Source organism: Bombus flavifrons, chromosome 16, assembly GCF_040668555.2.
Source record: "Bombus flavifrons isolate JBK064 chromosome 16, iyBomFlav1_principal, whole genome shotgun sequence".
NCBI classification, from domain to species: Eukaryota; Metazoa; Arthropoda; class Insecta; order Hymenoptera; family Apidae; genus Bombus; species Bombus flavifrons.
In genome coordinates this window covers 6,616,275-6,637,028 of record NC_138457.1, presented here as the reverse complement: position 1 = coordinate 6,637,028, position 20,754 = coordinate 6,616,275, and the positions used below count along the sequence as shown (strand labels likewise).

The 20,754-nt window shown below is 37.1% G+C and overlaps 1 protein-coding gene and 1 long non-coding RNA gene across 3 annotated transcripts in view; one reads left to right on the top strand and one right to left on the bottom strand.

The window, feature by feature from the left end:
- LOC138188226 (uncharacterized) overlaps positions 1-20,754 on the top strand; it is a 123,363-nt gene that overhangs the window by 100,930 nt on the left and 1,679 nt on the right. The window contains exons 1-3 of one of the 2 annotated variants that reach the window (XR_011175427.1): positions 17,896-18,082; positions 18,143-18,286; positions 20,478-20,693. This is a non-coding gene — a long non-coding RNA (uncharacterized LOC138188226). Of the gene's footprint in view, positions 1-17,895; positions 18,083-18,142; positions 18,287-20,477; positions 20,694-20,754 lie in introns of those variants that run through there. The other variant, XR_011175428.1, reaches the window with a different exon arrangement.
- LOC138188224 (adenylate cyclase type 6) overlaps positions 1-20,754 on the bottom strand; it is a 93,950-nt gene that overhangs the window by 71,607 nt on the left and 1,589 nt on the right. Inside the window, exon 2 of the mRNA XM_069129807.1 lies at positions 5,664-5,824. Coding sequence (XP_068985908.1) covers positions 5,664-5,744 — 81 coding nt within the window. The 5' untranslated portion in view covers positions 5,745-5,824. The remainder of the gene's footprint in view (positions 1-5,663; positions 5,825-20,754) is intronic.

The following is a 20,754-nucleotide window of genomic DNA, read 5'->3' as shown; positions in this document are numbered from 1 at the left end:
AATTGAATCAACAACCAGTGATAAGAGAATCTACACATGTGCAGTCTTCTAATAGTCTGTTATCGTTTCACGGTGAAGCCCCGATGAAATTTACCGCGCTCGAAACATTCGCTGAATTCGTCGGCCACGCGTGCAATCGTGCACGATTGCACGCGTGGAAACCTCGATAACGTATCAGTCGGCAGGAATTTCCAGACAATTCATGGAAAGCTGAACACGCGACTGCCGCGTGACAAAAAGTTTCCTATCGCATTTCCCCTGTCTTCGGCTTTCTACTTCCCTAGATATTCGCCGATGCTTCTCTAGGGACATTTTATCATCTCTCTTATTCCCCCATTTCTGACATAAAGCTTGTGAATGTTTTATACGAAAGGTTCGTCGCGTTGACTAAGACGAGTTTTAAGATCAGACAGTCGATCTGCATCAACTGTCACGGTTATTCTTCCTAACAACGTGGATCGATTGCCATGTTCCTGGCAAGTTCAGCAAATGTGCAAATATTTATGAACAGCGGTGTAGATTATATAAAATAGTTATTTCGCTTGAGAAGCGATTTACCGCGAGCTTTCGAAAACACGTGCAATCATTAACCATGAAATTCGTTGAATGGAAATTCCATGTTACATAGGACCCTCGAATCGCTTGAATTTTCGTTGTATCCGCTATTAACGCGTTGTAATGTCAGATATGATCACCATGATCGCGTGTCAATTATAAATCTCGTTCTCGTTAAAATAATACCCTATGATAACAGGTTTGGTCGGCGATTATCTGGTGTCGCGATAAATCGCGATGATCGAACGAATCCCTGATGAATAATTAACGAGCATCGGGCCGAAATATTAATAAAGCAGAGGACGGAGATTTTGAAACTGAAAGGAGGCGGTTGCCATCCCTCCAGGCGTGAAACAACTTAGCGAATTCGATTAATTATACGCGATGAATTATTCATCGGCTGCGGTTGAACACGTTCGAATTTTCTCATAGTCTCGAATCGATCTGGAATTTCAAATTTTATTTCTGCCAGTCGTGAATAACGTTCGCGATGTAATTACGCAAAGTGCTATAAATTCAAACAGAAGTATAGTTGCATTTATTTCGTTGTACAGGTAATAAATATTAATAACTACGTCACGATGAATTATCGTTTAAATGCCACGTTAAAGTAACACAAGATCGCACGTTTTGGTACGTAAGTGGTAGATTAAAAACAACATAGCACTACGTGAAGGATCTTAGATTTAAAAGGTCTTCGTACTATACGAAACATGTTGCATTTTAAAAAGAGGCTTTGATACTACGTAAGATACCCGAAATTTAATGAAAAATTTTGTAGTGCGTAAAACGATCTAAATCAAGAAAATCTCACTAATATTATACTGTGCAGTACTGTACTACGTTTAATTTAATATTAAATTAAATCTTATTATGTGATCTGTATTATGCGAAATGCCTTAATTTTTAAAAAAAAACCTTGGTGTCATATTACGCGAAACATATTAAATTTATGAAACCTAATATTACGTGGAGTATTAAAAAAAAAAAGAAAAAAAAAGAGAAGGAAAAGCAGAAGAAGGAAAAGAATATACAGTCCGAACTGAAACAAAACGTACTACCTCGCATTCGCCAAAAATTTTAAAATAAACGCATTCTGAAAACCTTCCTCTACCCAGCGAGAGCTCGTGTTTGCATAAATCGGCGAAAAATTGCTCGACGTTTCGTAACCTAGTTAAATAACCGCGGGCGAAATAATAAAGTTTAATGGTTAAACAATATCGTGGCGAAACGAAAGCTCGGGTTTGCGGTGGCTACGCGGTAGATTCTGCGGTGGAGCTGCTGTGATAATCGCTCGTTGAAATAGTCGTCGCGTTTGCCAAACGCGCACATTCTTCGATACTTTTTGTCGCCGCTGTAAAATACCAGCCGAATATTTTCATGCAGATGAATCATTCGAATCACTGTGGCGGACGGAGTCACTCGAATCTTTCACGGCACTTGTCGTTCGATAGGCAAAACAATTAATTTATCACTTGCCGCCCGAGCAATTTTTCCACTGCTTCGCATCTGGTGGCGACAGTCGTGCCACTTTTTCATCTTTTAACGCGAAAAGGACGTACACAGTGAAGGCAGACCGATTGTAGCCACTTTTACGATTAATCGGTGAATGAACAAACGCCATTAAGCAAATTGTTTCTGTGTCATCTTTTTCTTCCCTTTTTTTGTCATTGCTCCTCCTCTTTGTGAAGTCAGTGGAATTTTTCAATCACGCGAGAACTACCGCGCCTTCTATGCTGCGGGTTATCTTTGGTCGAAGTCGCATCTAGCGAGAATCGTTTCGGTCGCATTGGTTCGCAAATTCTCGTGACGAACTTCATCAATTTCGAAGTCCCAAATGAGGCTCTCTTTTACAAGATAAGCTATCTTTTACAATCCATTAAATCAGAAATATGATGATTCTCGTTCATAAGGATTGGACAGATTTCTTGGTTTTATATGAAATATCATAATTGACACATTGTGCACGTAATAGGTTTTCGTCGATTCTTCAGTAGCTGAGGAATTCTCCTTTGATTCTTCAAAGAACAGAGCACTATATCGATGGAGATTCATATTAAATTATCACGACTTTGGCTGCATACGATCTCCAAGCTTCACAAAGCCAAGAAACGCAGAGCCATATCTCCATCAACTCTTCCTAACCTAACTTAACTGAACCTAAGGTAGCCTAGGGTAACCTAACCTTAATGCTAACCCTAATCAAATAACCTAATACTTCATCAGTGAAAAGAATCACTATAAAAGCGCTGTAGGTTAAGAAATGAAAATTCAATGGCACTCGCAGGATCTTTCATTTCCCTAAATACAAAAAAAAAGACGTACTACTAGATTTTTATGCATCTTTCATTATCTGATGAAAGGACAGAGTACTATATCGATGGAGATTCATATTAAATTATCACGGCTTTAACTGCATACGATCTCCAAGCTTCACAAAGCCAAGAAACGCAGAGCCATATCTCCATCAACTCTTCCTAACCTAACTTAACTGAACCTCAGGTAGCCTAGGGTAACCTAACCTTAATGCTAACCCTAATAAAATAACCTAATACTTCATCAGTGAAAAGAATCACTATAGAAGCGCTGTAGGTTAAGAAATGAAAATTCAATGGCACTCGCAGGATCTTTCATTTCCCTAAATACAAAAAAAAAGACGTACTACTAGATTTTTATGCATCTTTCATTATCTGATGAAAGGACAGAGCACTATATCGATAAACGTAGTGATACAATAGTGTCTACCTAAATGTTCGCTTTTTTGTTCCCCGTAATTGACAGGTCGTCTCCTCCATTACCGGAGGGAGTTCCCCTAATGTTCCCACCGACGGAACACGAAGTTCGACAACTGAGTAGTGTAACCTGATCCGAATTCAATTGTCCATGAAAAAAGCAATAGTTACCCACGAGACAACGATGATACTTTCCTATTTTTGATTTTTCTTCAATTCAAGTTTTACTGAGGTATTCGTGAGATTTTTCTGATTAAGACGAGACCAAACGCGATGTAGTTTAAATCACGTTTGCACGTATACTTGATATATGATAAAGACAGTAAGATAATGTCACTAGATAAGCAAATATGCTGCAAGTTGCAACGCGTTTGATCCTCTTTTAATCAGGAACACCTCGCAATTACATTGACGAAAGTTTCGTTCAACAATAATCGAAAATAAAATAGTTCCATTGTTGCATTAACATCTTCCAGCTGATATGTTTCACTTCATCGAGCCGTCTCTCGGATCTGTCTCTCTTTCACTCGCGCTGCCTTTCTCTAGATTCGGCAAAATGACGGATCGTATCGATTTCATATAATCGAGTCCCCTACACGATGATTCATCGCCGAGGAGTCTCGATTTCGGTCAACTGTAATACAGACAACGAGACCGAAACTGATATACCGTGCCCCTTACTGGACACGGTATCCAAGCTTCTCAAACGCAAGAAGTGGTCGCGGTGCTTGTGTTCGTCAGCCATAATCGACGCGAGAATCGCCAACATGGCGATTCCAATGGGTGTAAACGAAGCGCTACGTGCTTTAAAAATAAACCGGCGTCAGTTTGCAAGAACAAATTTAGCGATAAACAACGAACAACCATACCGTAGCCAGGTTATCGCGGTCGTAATAGAGTAACCCTGTTTTCCGTCGTTCTAAAGAGCGTGACACGCTTCGTTGACTCATCCATTATTCACTAGTTTATTCGCTCGCCTTGTGAAACGCACTGTCGCGCGTTATTACATCGCGTTCGCGAGCCACGAGTGCAGTTAAGGAGAAACGAAAATTGAACCTGGCTCTTATTGTCGACACAGGCCGGTGGAATTAATCAATCGATCTAAGCCGATTATCTCTGTCCTCGATTAATCTTAACCTCGCGTCCGACGTTTCGCAAAATCATCGTTCTTCGTTACAAGAGTAGACTCTGGATCAGGAAAAATAACTAGTCTAGGGATTTTCCAACGTCTTTGCGAATTACCATATAGCAAAGGCGCTGACACGTCGTTTTTCTTCTCCCCTTAATCTGTTTCGTACATCGTGTTGGAATTGTTTTTAAATTTATGGTGAAGTCTCATTTTTTTTTACGTATAATTTCATTTCTCTTAACCTATATACTATCGCGTATTCGTTTCTGGCTTACAATTAGTTCTGTACGTACTACACATACTAATGTTACAAATTAAACATACATATATTTATTTCTCTTAATCTATATACTTAACCTATACAGATACATTATCCTATAATTAACCTATATACTATCACGTATCTGTCTTTGGCACACAATTAGTTCACTACCTATATTCTTACGCTTTTTTCCAAAACTCTTAACCAGCTTATCGCCTCTTCGCTTATCCTACCTTCTACGATAACTTCGTTTCTTGGTACCCTACGACAGTCTCCATCTTGTTTATATACATATTATATAGGGACTTTCGTTAATATCTCAATCAGTTGTGAAACTAGTGTTATTCGTATTTTTTACTCTTCTCGTTTAATTTCAAATTTCAGTTCGATTTCTAAGGAAACTTGTCCGAGCTTCGCATAAGACTCACAAAATCTACTTCGAGATTTAGGATTTATGTTACGTGTGAAATTCGGTCCCCCTGAGATTTAGTTTAGAAAATTATCGCGACTAACATCTAAATCATTAGAATTATCCAGGAATTCATAGTCACCTAGCATTACACGTTACGAAACATAGGCGAAGATACCTAATATTACACGGTAACCGTCCGAGATAGGATGTTTCCTTGGAAAGAGGTAAACAAGAAGTTTAAAGGTAAAGTGGGTGGGGACGGTAAAGTCGTTTCTCAATCAAAGAGCAAATGTAACTTTCCGCCGTTTGAATGTTCCGTGTGGCCGGACGAAGAATCGTTCTCAGCCAACTTTCTTAATATGAACCTTCGGTTCTGAGAAACTTTTCCGCCACATTAAGCGTTTCTGCAAATCTTACTGCGTTGAGAACACTCGGAGATCTCTTTCCTCGCTCGGAAAACCGAAATAAAATAAAAAAAAAAAAAAAAAAAGAAAAAAGAGACAGGAAAGAAGTCGTAAAAGGAACCGGGACGAAGGCTTTGGAAAGTAAACGCTGATGTTATTTATGATTTACCTGGTGACTTCTTCGACTTGCACGAAGGCTGAGGCGGTGGCTCCACTCGTGCCTCGGGAACTCGACGCCGTATTTCTCCATATCGTCCCTTTCTCTGTCTGTGTCGGTCGAAAAGCTCTTCCGACCAATTCAACGCCGTCCTCCGCTACTCCATCTTGCTCCTGTCAACCAGAAAAATATTTTCATCTCTCGCACATTGCATTCCAACTCAAACATTTCTTTATCTTTTTTTCTTTCTTTTGTCTTTCGCTAGGTTCTCTCGAGAAAATGATTTCGCGGTAAATATTATGCTCGAAAGCTTTCTCCTGTTTTCCCCTAGATAAATGTGCAATGTCACTAGACGCGATAGATCTAATTATTCCGCGAGTTAATTAATGATTTTTGTTCATTTGAATGATATAACGTCAGATACCGCGTTGATGAATCAATATTTCTGTGTTAATTGTGAAATTAATTAATAACAAATTATGCTAATTAACCTCCTTTCTGTTTTTCTTCGCATGAAAGTGTGAAATGTTACTAGATGCATTACTTATGACCATTTCGTGTGTTTATTAATGGCTTTTGGTTGTTTTGGTGATGTGATAATAATATTACACACATATACACGAATTTTAGATCGCTCGTGTATTAGTCATAGCAGTTGGCTTGTTCAGAGCCGATTAATCTGCCATTCTTCTGAATTGTTTCTACATCGTCGAAACGCTGTCCTTTCACGGTGACACGTTCAACGTAGGAAACGGGATGAAGTGAAGCGAAGAGCTAAATCTGCGGAGTAGCGTGGGTGGTTAATCAGTGTACCGACTTTCTAACAACAAATTGCAAGGCAATCAACGATTATAGTCTGACGGAGCATCGCCATGCAGAAGAGACCATTCTCGCTCTCGTTACGTGTCCCGCCTGACTCTACGAATTCCTTTCAAAAGCCATCAAGTGCTTCTGTATCAAATGATCCAGTTACAGTCTTGTCGAATGGCGCGAATTCGTAGTGAATCAGTGACCTTGAATAAAAATATACCACCAACATCGTTCCCATTTCTGATTTTGTGACCGTCACTTTCATCGGACTGACATCTCCTGGATCTCACCACTCAGCTATTTGACGCTTGGTCGATGGGTTGCCTGAGACCCAGCTTACCGCCCGGATTTCGCTTCTGCTGACTTCTTCCTAAGCCCAAGATGGCACTGAAAGAGCAGCGTTCTGACGATGCAGAAACGATTCAGAAGAACGTGACGGCTGTTTTAAATACAATCTCAGAAGAACTTCTGTAACTCTCATTCATTGTAGATGGCTCTAGTGGTTTCACCACATGTTCTACCAGGTGGTTCCACTAATCTACCTAAAACTGCATAAGTCCGTCTCTTCACCATTCTTCTCGTAGTTCTGGCGTATAAAATATCTCATGATCCGCGGCATCATACCTCATTCGTTGATCACCTTGCAGCCCATACGACTCAAGACAATAACGAAGAAACTAACGAAGAGAAAAGACAATTTCAAAAGAGGACCACGCGCACTCTCGACACTTACATGAGCAGTTACATACCAACATTTGTATATAGAGAGAAGTAGAACGTTCGTGTAGGAGGAGACGTATGTTGAATAGCAAATAATAAAATTTCATTTACCTTGAAAGCTGTGTTCCTAATGACATTAGTCCCGGAACTTTTTCAATCTACTGTGTTTTCAATGTTCACTGCGTACGTGCTATAAAACTTCTAAAAACCGGTCAAAAGCAGGCTAACGGGTTTTTCAAAGAATCGAGAGATCCATCGGTGCTGTTTCCACGTATCGAATGCCCAATCGGACTGGCAGTACTTTGCGTCCAAACAATAGCGCACGTAAACATCCTATTGGATTTTCATCGTTGACGCGAAACTTGGGAAGGAGGGAAGAAAAACAGGATTTTTCGTTGAATTTCCATGAAAATCCTGAAATCTTCCAGGCAACGAGATTGAGAATGATTTCGCAGGATGGGTCGACTGTGACCCTTCGCTTTCGGAAATTCGCAATGTTCGCCGGAAATGGGTCGGCCGGTTTTTCCCGCCAATTCTCACTATCCCCCCCCCCTCACGAGCAGAAACAAATTTGCCAGAGCAATTTCACGCGCGATTGCCTCCCGCCAGCGGCAGCTACTTCTGCAAGCGAATGAAAATGGCCAACGTGTGTTTCACTCTGTGAACTGTTTCAGGCGTTAAAAGGGAACAATGAAAATACAAAAGCAAACGTAAAAGGCTGCAGGGCTGGTAGACCAGTTTTTCACTTTCTCATTGTTCGTCAATTCTATATGCGAACCGTTGTTAGAAAGATTATTATATGGACCATAAATGTTCGACAATCTGATCAAGCGATCGAATGGTTGACTCAACGTGATTGCGCGTTAAGGCGCGTTCACACTGGCAGACATTGCAGCTAAAGATGTGTGCGGACTGTCGACAAGCGATGTCGTTTCGTCGAGACAAAAAGTAATTGCGCTAAATCTGGCGAACAGGCTGAGAGGTGGAACATTTTGATCTGTTTTAAAGAAAAGCATCTGCAGTAGCCGCGTGATGGGCCATCGTATTATCGTGCGACGGAATCGGATCTTTCGACGCGTGAACAAAATCCACTCTGACGTTGATCGTTACAACTTTCCTTCCAATGGTATAACCGCCATAAGAATTTGACACCACCATAACGAAGGATGTCGTACTGATGTCGCCATTGGTTTTTTCCTGTCTGGATTGGTTTCTGACTGTCGGTATTTTAATAATTCATTTCTTGATTGTCGCATTCAGTTACCGAAATCGACAACGTAATTATTTTCTGACCATTCATTTTCAATCGATCATTTATTTTGTATTTGTTAAATCGTTTCGTCTCGCGCTATTTAGGTGGTCACGACAGATGGCAGAACGAAATCACGTGACACCGGTCGACAGTGTTAAAAAGTTAGGTTATTTTCGGAACCCACTGTGTACGTGTGTTGTATTGTCGATGCTTAACAGCAACCTAGAACCCAGTGACTTGTTTCTATGATAAATTTTCCCGCTGTAGAACACTCGTCGATGTACAACTACTAACAACTGGCCAACCTGATAGCTACGAACATAACCTAACATTTTCAAAGAATTTTCCAACTAATTCTAACGAAGTTTCTGATGAATAGGTTAGAATTGCATGAAATTTCTATGGTTGGTCTTTTCCCTCTCTCTTTTCACTGTGAAAAATGGCCTCCAGTATTCCAACAGCTGGTCTTCTTGACTCGTTATCGTTACTTTCGTTGGTTTACTGCCGCTAATTGGGCCAAACGATGAAATTTATTCCTCAATTATACCACAGCCATGCCCTGTTTTACATAATTCCCTATAAATGATCGTATCGATTCTTCTTCACCCTCGAACCAGCTCAACGATATCGAACAACATGATTCTCCCAATGAAATCATCGTGCCATTCCTCCGAGCCGGATCTTATCAAATTTGACAGAATTTACTTAAAAAAATCACACTGTCGCTGAAATGTACACGGGACACTTGTTTATCTCTGACGAGGCATATCCTAACCTCAAAATTATCATACGGTCAAATGAAACTACAATGGTTTGGTTCTTCGTGATCGCTGTAGCTAAGGTGTAGGTCCGATTAAATTGATTTTCAAAAGTCAATTTAATCGACTATATGCGTAATAATATGTAACAAGAAATATAATAATAAAACTATAAAACAAATTAAATTATATAATAAAATATTATATAATAAAATTAAGTAGTAAAATAATAAAACATATCTGACAGAAGTACTTTTTTACTTTACAAACTCTTTATCTGAAGACTAGTCAACTCTTCGATTATAGGGCGGATTAAGAAGGTTATTTCAAACAAATAGGAAGACTCACGATGTTGATACAGTCGCTGATATTTAAACAGCAAATGTGTGTATTAAATTACTATACATGCGTATACACCGTGTACAGTAAATACGAGGATAAATTAGTGCTTTGTTTTTGAATACGTAGGTAGGTTAATAAGAAGGTAGCAAGTGTTGCTTTTAATTGTTAACTCATCGTTGATTCGTATAATTTGGTCAAATTCACACGCTGTTACTACAAGTCGAGCAAAGCGTCCGGCTACTCGTGATATATCAGTGTATGATCAATTTAAACATTTAATTAAAAATGTAATCTATTTCAGTTAATTTGTAGACGTAGCAAACCTAACTGCGAGCATTTGGTCGTACAGTGTATATCTCGTGATGTAGCGTTCTTAATAATCCAGCCAAAAACAGTTCTATCCATAACTCATGGCAATAACTGTCGAGAGTGGACTTGTGCTGCTTTTGGAATTCATGGCTTGAATTTTTCATAGTATCGAATAATATACGGTGGAGTATCGGAGGAGAATGAATGAACGACGAGAAAATTACGCTGCGTGTCAGAGCACAGCCACAGAAATAGAAAACGAACGATAAAAGAGGAAGAAATAAGTAGACAGAACGAGCAAGTTCTATTTTTATTTCCGCTTGGAACCGTCGACCTGATGCACGAAGTGTGTACACCTTTTATTCTCCCCCTCGCTCTATTAACGCCTTGTCAACGATGCATTAAGGTATTTGCAGTGGAAATTAGCCTTTCTTTCCTACAGTTCCTCTGAAATCTTGACAATACTTTATTTAGTATATTATCCTTACAGGATTCAATTTTCAAGAAGATTTGCTTCACCGAAATGGAGATATTCGACTTCAAAGTTGAACATTTTCAAAACTCTGTCTACGTTGAAACATGTTGTACCGACACTAAAGCCTGATTCACGCTACGAGCCTAAGGTACAGACACAGATCAGGATCGATTGAAATGTGAGATTTCACAGTAAAACTAAACAATCAGATCCCGTGGCAATCTCTTTCATTTTTATTCGTTCAATCGAAGCAGGAACAATGTCATTTTCCAAGTATTAATGGAAATCATGCTAATTTTAGATGAGGATGCATAAGATGGCTAATGCGGTATGTTTGCAGCAGTAACGTAGTAACGTGGAAGTGATAAATGTAAGTGATAAAAGTAATTGAGCTAATTGTGTGGCCGTAGAAGTTTGCAGGCCATTTTTTTCTTATTTCGATCCACAACTTCATTTTGTTAGCTGGGTCTGTAATATATTTTGTAACCGAAATCATATAGTTTACTGCAGGTTCCTACAAATTCAATTAAACGCTCGTCCTCCGTGTTCCTTTTCGACTTTTGACCGCAGTCTCGACCGCTAGCAAACCGACGTTACGGTCAACAGATTTTCATTTGGTTTGGTTTCATCTGGAATATGACTTTCGAGTCTCAGTGTGCTTTAAGCCCATTGTCCACGAAGCGTCGCTTCATACACGCGTATCAGATGTGTCGATGCTAACAGCGAGTATGAGTGCATGTAGTGGTTATTATAAAGTAACGTGCACCTGTTCGTGAAACAGCAACGAACCGTTTTCGTTGCTATGCATTTTGGAAGAATTATTAGAAATTTACAGAGGCGAACCGTGCTTGTGGAACTTGAAATTCCAAAGATTACCATCGTGTAGAGAAAGAAACGTCGTATTCAAAGTTAGTAATCGAATTAAAAGAGTTTGGCACTTCTGCGGATAGAGCAAGTACAGTAAAGAAAATAATAACATTCATTCATACATATCATTCAACTTATGGTCGTATAACACATGTAGGTATAGCTACGCTTGCTAGAGTACCATAGGAATAAGTAGGCACATGTAATAGGTTCACACCATCACTGGTAGGGACCGTTTAGTAACTTTGTAACTGACAGACTTACCGAAAAGTGTGTAGCTGGCTTAATGGACGGACCACGCTTGCGCCTTTACGAAGCGACGCGACGTTGCCACGTGGACAGTGAGACTTAAGCCGACTTTACACTGTGACACTTTGGAGAAAATTTGGAGAAGTATAAATTTTGCTTTACTTTTAAGGAATATTGTCGCGCTACAAATACCTTAATACTTGGCTGACATTTTCTGCGTCTTGCATTAATCTCTCCCTTTTAAAATAAAGAAACGACACGACATCCGTTTTCAAATGGCGCTATGCACGGGGAAACGAAGTCGCGTTAAAAATTAACGCACGCCGCGTGTCTTGAATCGATTTTCGTCCATCAGTCACCTGCACTACAGCGTATAGACATTAGCTTCGTCTGGAAAATGGTTCTCGTATTATCTTTGACGATAACTCATTTTTCAGTTCTCATGTTTTCTCTGTGAATGAGGGCAGTTGATTATGAATCATTGAATTTTCAGTTGCAATATTGCAAGTAAAATTTAATATTGCATAACTGTAACCTAGTATAGTTGCATAGCTATAGTTTGTGAGAATAGGGGATCGATCAATTTAGAACCTTTATTTCCTAAAACAAATCCAGATTCAATCGTATCTCACAAATTTGGAATTGACACCTAGATAGCACACGATGTCTAAATTTTAAGTCTATCTTACATGTATTTCAAGTCTTAACTGGTTCGAATAGTACGAGCATGAAAATTGCAATCTGAAACTTTCAGCATAACCACCATGTTTTTAAAGGTCAAGTAACCTAACCTCATTTTTCGAGTCTGCGTGCCATTAAACTAATTAAAATAACGCAAAGCTAAAGAATAAATGGTCTGAAAGTTTCCTCAAACGATTAAATAAGTAGGCAGCTTTCTTCTAATTTTGTATATTCTTTTAATATACTTAACCTAGCTTTTTGGCTACATATTGCGTCTATCGAAAATTTAAGAATTTAAGAATAAAAGTACTCGGATATTTGGAACAGTGATTTGTTTTCTCGTAAACAAGTATCTTAAGGTCATCTTGCAAACTGGGTCTATGAGTGTGGGAAACAATTTGTCTTCTACTTATTTCGTGAAATAATCCATGAAAAGGGAGACGTAATAGTGAGGAAACGTTTTAAAGAACAGCGAACAGCCGTGGACGAACGGATGAATTGTCTGCGGACCTGAAGCTCGATTGGTAGAGTAGAATAGAGAAAAAGGGATTTTCGATATCGAGTGGCAAAGGCGAGCCGCTGTCGAGTGTTCTCGAGGGCCATTCAAAGATTCCAATTTGTCCTTCGTGTCGCCCCGACGTTGCACAATAACCCAAGAAACTCGGAGAAAAAAATTTGCTAGCCACTTTTTATACTGCCGAAACATTTGCATGAAGGAGCTATCCCTTTTAAATTCTCGCATTATTTATTTATTTATTTATTTAGGAAGAAGATAGAAGAGTATTTATTCACGAGATTACCTTTAAAAAGTTCCAATTGTTCAGTGAAATAGAAGTAGCGTGGTAAATGTACTAAAAACACGTAGTACCACGTTTTTGTCATTCTTGTTAAATTACATTTACATGTTGAATTACAATTATGAATAATGATACATCTGCAAAGACAAAAATATTTATTAAAGAGACGCTTAGAAATTTGTTTTCCATCCGATAAAGATCAATCGTCTAATAATATAGTGATAAGAATTTTAACGTTTAGTATAGTAATTATATGTGTGTTTAATGTCGGGCAGGATAGTAAGAAGGAAATGGTTGAAAATTGAATGAAGCGGCTTATGGGATAAGTATCGAACGTGTGTTCAACAAGTGTGTCCCATGCCCATGCGATCAAGCAATCAGAACAGCATCCATCGTTGACACACAATTACATAATAAAGAGGACAGGGACTAGCATACCATACAATTCCCATTACCTCGTCAGGGATCAATGAAAAAATTGTAGGAAATTGGGCTAATTATCGCAATCGGGTGAAACGACGCAAAATCGAGTTCCAGGTATCTCGTTATCGCGGTGTCATCATCCTGGAAGAAGAAAAACAAGGGAAAACTTGAATAGCTTTATTAAAATTTCAAATTGAACTCTGAAACTCTCTACAAAATCTTGTTGTTACAAAATCTGTTTCAATATAGTGATAGGAAAAATTCACTTTTTAACTTTTTTAAGGTTGCCCTCAGGCAATGAATAATATTGCCAATATTTCGACATTCTCGACAAAAATGCAGTTCGTCAATAAATATTGGAAATATTGTATTCGTGATACATATTAATCTTTTCATTTGAAAACCTTTATTGATAATATACAGGGTAGCCCACGCAGCTATTCCATGATATACGTTACCAATATATAGTTATAGAAAAATGTCAAAGGAGTAAGATGAATGGTTCAAAAATATACATCCGTAGGACCATGTTCTTTTTTAATTTCTTTTTAGCGCAGTGATGCAGTGCAATAAATAATTGCATTATTTTCTTAAATGGAAATGCATACTTGTTTTTACGTAAGTAGATTCCTAGCGTTGTATCGTGGTCGCTGCTGTTTTTTGAGGTTATGGTGATCGTCACTAATCGATCATGAAGTTGGCGTTTCAGATAGATCAATACCAACTAAACAATTGCACAAAAAGGGCGGGAAATTAGATCGATTAAAAGTAACTATACACAAACGCTTGAAAAGAGTACTAGAACTTTTGCATAGATCTAATAATACATCGATAATTGATTAGAACAGATCGATGCACCCGCGTAAATTGATATTCCTTAGCAACATGTACGTAGTAATATATCGTTGTTATAGTTGCAATCACAGTGAATCCATGGCAATTAGTCGAAAGGGCAACTCGACTTCCGGTCGCCGTAGGGCAACAAATCGAATGTCATCACGCCTGCAATTATCCTGGGCCCCCGTGAGTATGTACACTGAATTCAGAGGTATTGCGGTTTTGGTCGGTAATGACGCCACGAAAATCTCAGCTAGTGGTTAACGATAATCGATAGAGTATAACGAAGTCCCTAGTTCGATCATTTTCCACGACAAACACTGGCAACCCAATGTCTGGGTTGGCAAATTTTACTAGAAACCACAATTTCCTCTGAACACTTCAATCCTCATCTTCGTTAATCCAAGACGACGCGATTTTCTATTCTTCTTGACCTTTTAATATCGAGTTTTAGGATTTTGATCATTGAGAATTTGGTTTGAGAATTTTTGGGACGATGAGGAGTTGTTAAAAAATGTTACTAGTCTCCTCACGAGTTTTTGATTGCTTGAATGTTGGTCATTGTTTAGAAAATTTTGATTTCAGCAACTTTGCAGGGATCTTTTCAAAATTTCACTCGCTATGATCATCGAAATGATGTAGTTTGAGCGTTAAAGCTACGTTACTTTAATGTTTCGCATAATCACGTTAATAGTGCAGTTGTTTGCACAAGGTTGATTGTTTTCATTGTTATCGCCTATCGAAGCGTTTCGGTGTTCGTTACAGATTATTCATTATTTTTCTGTGTCGCTATTTCCTCAACGAATTTCTCTGTATACCCGTACGATAAAAATAAAAATATTCTGCTCGTGTTGCACAAATCAGTACACCCGTTTGATCGCTGTCCTCCAATTACACACGACCCTGCGTCCAAAACACGAGATTTGATTATAAAAGAGATTGTTAAAGACCAAACGAAATGGTTAAATATCTTCGATTATCGTTCGATATCTATCGTTCGAGACCTAAGAAAAAGAATTCCACAGCTCAAAAATCGTTCACCGCATATTCCTCGTCTTGAACTTCAAAAAAGTCCCTAGATCCTTCCCCTAAAAATGAACAAGTTTAATTTCCTCGTTGTTATGTTTGGTTACAACGATCCTAATTGCAGTATAGATTGGGGAACGGTGGAAAAGCAGCAGGTGGAATCGATCAAACCTGCACTGGCTCACAAAGGATACGATTAATTGACAGCACTGAAAATGGGCGGCCGAAATTCTCGTATCTTGTGCTATTCAACATAGCAAATAACGATCCTCAAAATTGTGCATGCTAGCTGTACAGTTAGTAATTTCCCTGGAGACCCCTAGATGAGAATGGTAACTAGGAAATGTCCCTACAAATGCCATTTCTCTCGCCTAACAAATGAATAACCAAAGCAGCAGTTATCTTTTTACTAAAATCTATGTAATTACACTAAATTAGGTTTCAGCTGGCTTGAAACACGAGAAAAGAGTATCACGTTTCAATTAGTACAACTATCTTTCATCGTCATCTCAAAAGAAGAAATTACAGAAACTAGGGTTAATTTGACTCAGGCCTGGTTTGATTTAATTCGTGAAACGAGAAAACTGAAAATTGAGTTCTGATTGGTATATTTGTAGAAAAACGTTTGACATTGCAAAGCTTAAATTAGCCATGGATTAAGTTTGAAGTAGTTCGAGATACGAAAAAAATCTATATTATCGGTATATCTTGTCGAAGGTTGTATTTCAGTTATTTTTACGATAAGAGTAGACGACGGTGATGAAAAGCGGAGAATAGGAGGAATCAGGTAGCACGTGTTTATTTATTCATGTTCACGTAACCAGTGCCAATTAAGATCGAACGACAACCAGCGCAGGTACCTTCATGGTCGCGGAGGAAGCGTCGCGTCGTCTGATTAAAGGCCGCCCTATTCCACTGGCCGAGACACAAGAAACGTTCTCTTCACTCACTGCCGATCCGATCTGCTTCTAAATTACCGTCACGCGACGTCTCGATCAATCGTCTAGTAATATTTACGTAACTTTGAAAAACAGCCTTCCCTCGGCGAAATCTTAGTAAAAGTTTGATAAGTCTATGGAAATTGTCGTGCCGTAAAAGTATGCGGCAAGTTTATAGGCGGTCCATTAAATTGTTTGCTACTCTGTACAAACTTCTTCAGAATTTATCACTGTTCTTACGACAGATTCTTCGAAGTAGCTTTAACACTGATTTCTTCAAATATATCTGGGGAATTTATTTCGATACTTTTAGTTAGTAGAATTTCGTCATTGTTTCTGTGAAATTTTTCTAGAAAGGTGCTTTCATCGTTGTTTTCTCCAAATATAGCGAAAATTCCGAAGGAAAATTTTTAGAATACAGGGAAATTGAAAAGAAAATTTCCCAAGTATAAGACTGCAAAGAGATATTTGTCCAATGTAGGGAAAATTTGGAATAAGTTTTCCGATGTAGAAACAAAAATTAGGAGAAAGTTACGAAACTTCGGAAAATTTGTAAAAATCGAATGTTATAATTCGATCTACGTTATCGCGTTCCTTTGGAAAAAATCTTCTAGAAATTACTTTTGCTGTTGCTTTCTCCTGATACATATAGCTCGAGAGGTTACAATTTTGCGAGTTATTATAATTTCATTCGCAGTCGATCGAAATTCAGTGAACGACGTTTATCCGAGGGAATAGGACAGCTTGCTGAGCTCTTGGGTAACTGCTGATCCTCGAAGAATCCGGATGAGATTTGAGAAAACCAACGTGTCGAAAGGAATAACGACTCGTACATCGATATCATCTCTTTCATCTCGACACGATCGTAAAAATCAACTCGTCTGACGCTAATCTTTTTCCTGCCTTCTTTATGGTCACACGCAGACGTGGATAACTCGGTCATCTAAATATCAGAGTCTTAAAATTCAATCTCGAAGTTTGCACAGAATAATCTGATTCTCTGTACATTATGATTACACTGCGGATTGTTTGCGCACATTAGACAATTTTTAGGTTATGTATTTATTATAATTAACTTAGGTATTTATAGGCAATTTAAATATATAAAAACGTATAGAATGCACATAATACGTGAAGATGTATCAAATATTTAAAGAATGATATTTAGTATAATATTCAGTAGATTAAACAATTTCATATACAGAATTCTATTTGCTCGATTAAATTCGTAGAAATATAAATTTGCATGAATATCCGCAGTCTAGTTAGGATTAGTAACGAAATTATTAAAAAATCCCCTATAATTTGAATACACCCTACAAAAATTTAGATTTGTTTCTAGAAAAACACTGTGGATGTTTACGCTATTATGACCAATTTAAAGATACCAAAATGCCTAGGCACCTGAAAGCACGTAATACGCAAAAACATACGAAATGTCTAAAGTACAATATTTGGTAAGTGTACGTGACAATATTCGGTAGATTAATCAATTTCATATACAGAATTCTATTTGCTCGATTAAATTCGTAGAAACATAAATTTGCATGAATATCAGCAGTCCAATCTTGTTTAATGACAAAATTACTAGAAAATTCCCTATAATTTGAATACACCCTACAAAAATTTAGATTTGTTTCTAGAAAAACACTGTGGATGTTTACGCTATTATGACCAATTTAAAGATACCAAAATGCCTAGGCACCTGAATGTATTAACACAAAAACATACGAAATGTCTAAAGTACAATATTTGGTAAGTGTACGTGACAATATTCAGTAGATTAATCAATTTCATATACAGAATTCTATTTGCTCGATTAAATTCGTAGAAATATAAATTTGCATGAATATCCGCAGTCTAGTTAGGATTAGTAACGAAATTATTAAAAAATCCCCCATAATTTTAATGGGACGAGAATTTTTGCCCGGTGATTTATTCGCGAAGGTAAGAAAGCGTAAAAGTGAATTCGCTTCAGCGTGTAACGTGGAAAACTCTTGAAAACAGACTTCAATGAACAGAGGAAGCTGCAGTTCTGCGCGGGCGGTCAACATTATGCTAATCACGCGAACCGGAAACGGTCGACAAAGGTTTCGGTTTCGGGCTTAAATATTAAACCCGGATCAAGGGGGCGGCATTAATGACTGACAGGTGCATGAATAGCATTACACCGAACAATACTGCATACCTACAGCAATACGCTACCATAAGTTGGCAGGATCCTCGTTTAAATATAACAAATACAATGTAATCTATAATCATAGAATAGAAATATTATAATAACGCAATACAATGTTAATTGTAGCATTAAAATTAAGATATAAGAAAACAGTTTATATGAACTTTAACTCAAAGGAGAAAGTAACACAACCGTAAGAAATTAATTTTCAAATGATATCTCAGTATCTGGTTTTCTTCTTTAATAACATTAAATTATTTCTTACGGTTGTATTACATTCTCTTTTAAGTTAAAGTTCATATAAATTGTTTTCTTTATCATTGCGGTTAAGATTGTTCATATGAGTTGTTTTGATAGTAAAAAATTCATATGAACTTTAACTTTAAAAAAGAATGTAATACAACCGTAGGAAATTAATTTTCAAATGATATCTCAGTATCTGGTTTTCTTCTTTAATAACATTAAATTATTTCTTACGGTTGTATTACATTCTCTTTTAAGTTAAAGTTTACATAAATTGTTTTCTTTATCATCGCGGTTAAGATTGTTCATATGAGTTGTTTTGATAGTAAAAAATTCATATGAACTTTAACTTTAAAAAAGAATGTAATACAACCGTAAGAAATTAATTTTCAAATGATATCTCAGTATCTGGTTTTCTTCTTTAATAACATTAAATTATTTCTTACGGTTGTATTACATTCTCTTTTAAGTTAAAGTTCACATAAATTGTTTTCTTTATCATTGCGGTTAAGATTGTTCATATGAGTTGTTTTGATAGTAGAAAATTTATATGAACTTTAACTCAAAGAAGAAAGTAACACAACCGTAAGGAATTAATTTTCAAATGATATTTCAGTATCTGGTTTTCTTCTTTAATAACATTAAATTATTTCTTACGGTTGTATTACATTCTCTTTTAAGTTAAAGTTCACATAAATTGTTTTCTTTATCATCGCGGTTAAGATTGTTCATATGAGTTGTTTTGATAGTAAAAAATTCATATGAACTTTAACTTTAAAAAAGAATGTAATACAACCGTAGGAAATTAATTTTCAAATGATATCTCAGTATCTGGTTTTCTTCTTTAATAACATTAAATTATTTCTTACGGTTGTATTACATTCTCTTTTAAGTTAAAGTTCACATAAATTGTTTTCTTTATCATCGCGGTTAAGATTGTTCATATGAGTTGTTTTGATAGTAAAAAATTCATATGAACTTTAACTTTAAAAAAGAATGTAATACAACCGTAGGAAATTAATTTTCAAATGATATCTCAGTATCTGGTTTTCTTCTTTAATAACATTAAATTATTTCTTACGGTTGTATTACATTCTCTTTTAAGTTAAAGTTCACATAAATTGTTTTCTTTATCATCGCGGTTAAGATTGTTCATATGAATTGTTTTGATAGTAAAAAATTCATATGAACTTTAACTTTAAAAAAGAATGTAATACAACCGTAAGAAATTAATTTTCAAATGATATTTCAGTATCTGGTTTTCTTCTTTAACAACATTAAATTATTTCTTACGGTTGTATTACATTCTCTTTTAAGTTAAAGTTCACATAAATTGTTTTCTTTATCATCGCGGTTAAGATTGTTCATATGAATTATTTTGATAGTAAAAATATCAAAATTAAATGACATATAGTTAGATGTATATAATAGTTAGAGAAACCTGAATGTATTGCTTATAGCAATCACAAGGATCCTCTACTGAATCGTTTCTGTCGGTGCATCCTACCGATCAAACGTGTAATTCGTTCGCTTTTCTCTGATGAAACCGAGCCGTAGATTCTGTGCTCTTCGTTTCTTTTAAACACAATTCCATACGTTTTGCATTATGCATATCTCCTGTATCTTGCATACGCTCTGCATATCGTATACATATTTCGCGTAGCGGATGCTCTATGCAGCCGAGTGTGAGCTTCATCTTTAAAACGCTTAGAGACACGAAAATGTTTCCACGGAACGAAACGAAACGAAACATCGATGCGCGTTTCTGAATTTCCTTCGCGTAATTTTACGCGTCGATGCCATCGACTATATCGCTATATGGTGCGATCGTTGCGGTTGTCCTCGAGAATTTGTCTAACTTACATCGTCGAATACGATCTTTTTAACGAAAATTTAATATTCCTTCGGATTCACTTGCAGATATTATCGGAGGCCATAAAAGAATCGCAAACGGCGGGGATTACCTCTAACCGGATCGATCGTTGCGGCCATCGTCGTTATCGAAAACTGGAAAAATATAGAAAAAAGAAAGAAGAAAAAAATATACCCGGCATGTTCGCTGACAACAGGCTACGTAACGTAAATGTGAAATCGAATATGATTCGTTTGAACCTGTTCGATATATTTTTGGGACAGGTGAATTTTTATCTCCAATTTTACTCTTTTTTTTTTTTATTAATTGCCAATTCTGTGTCGA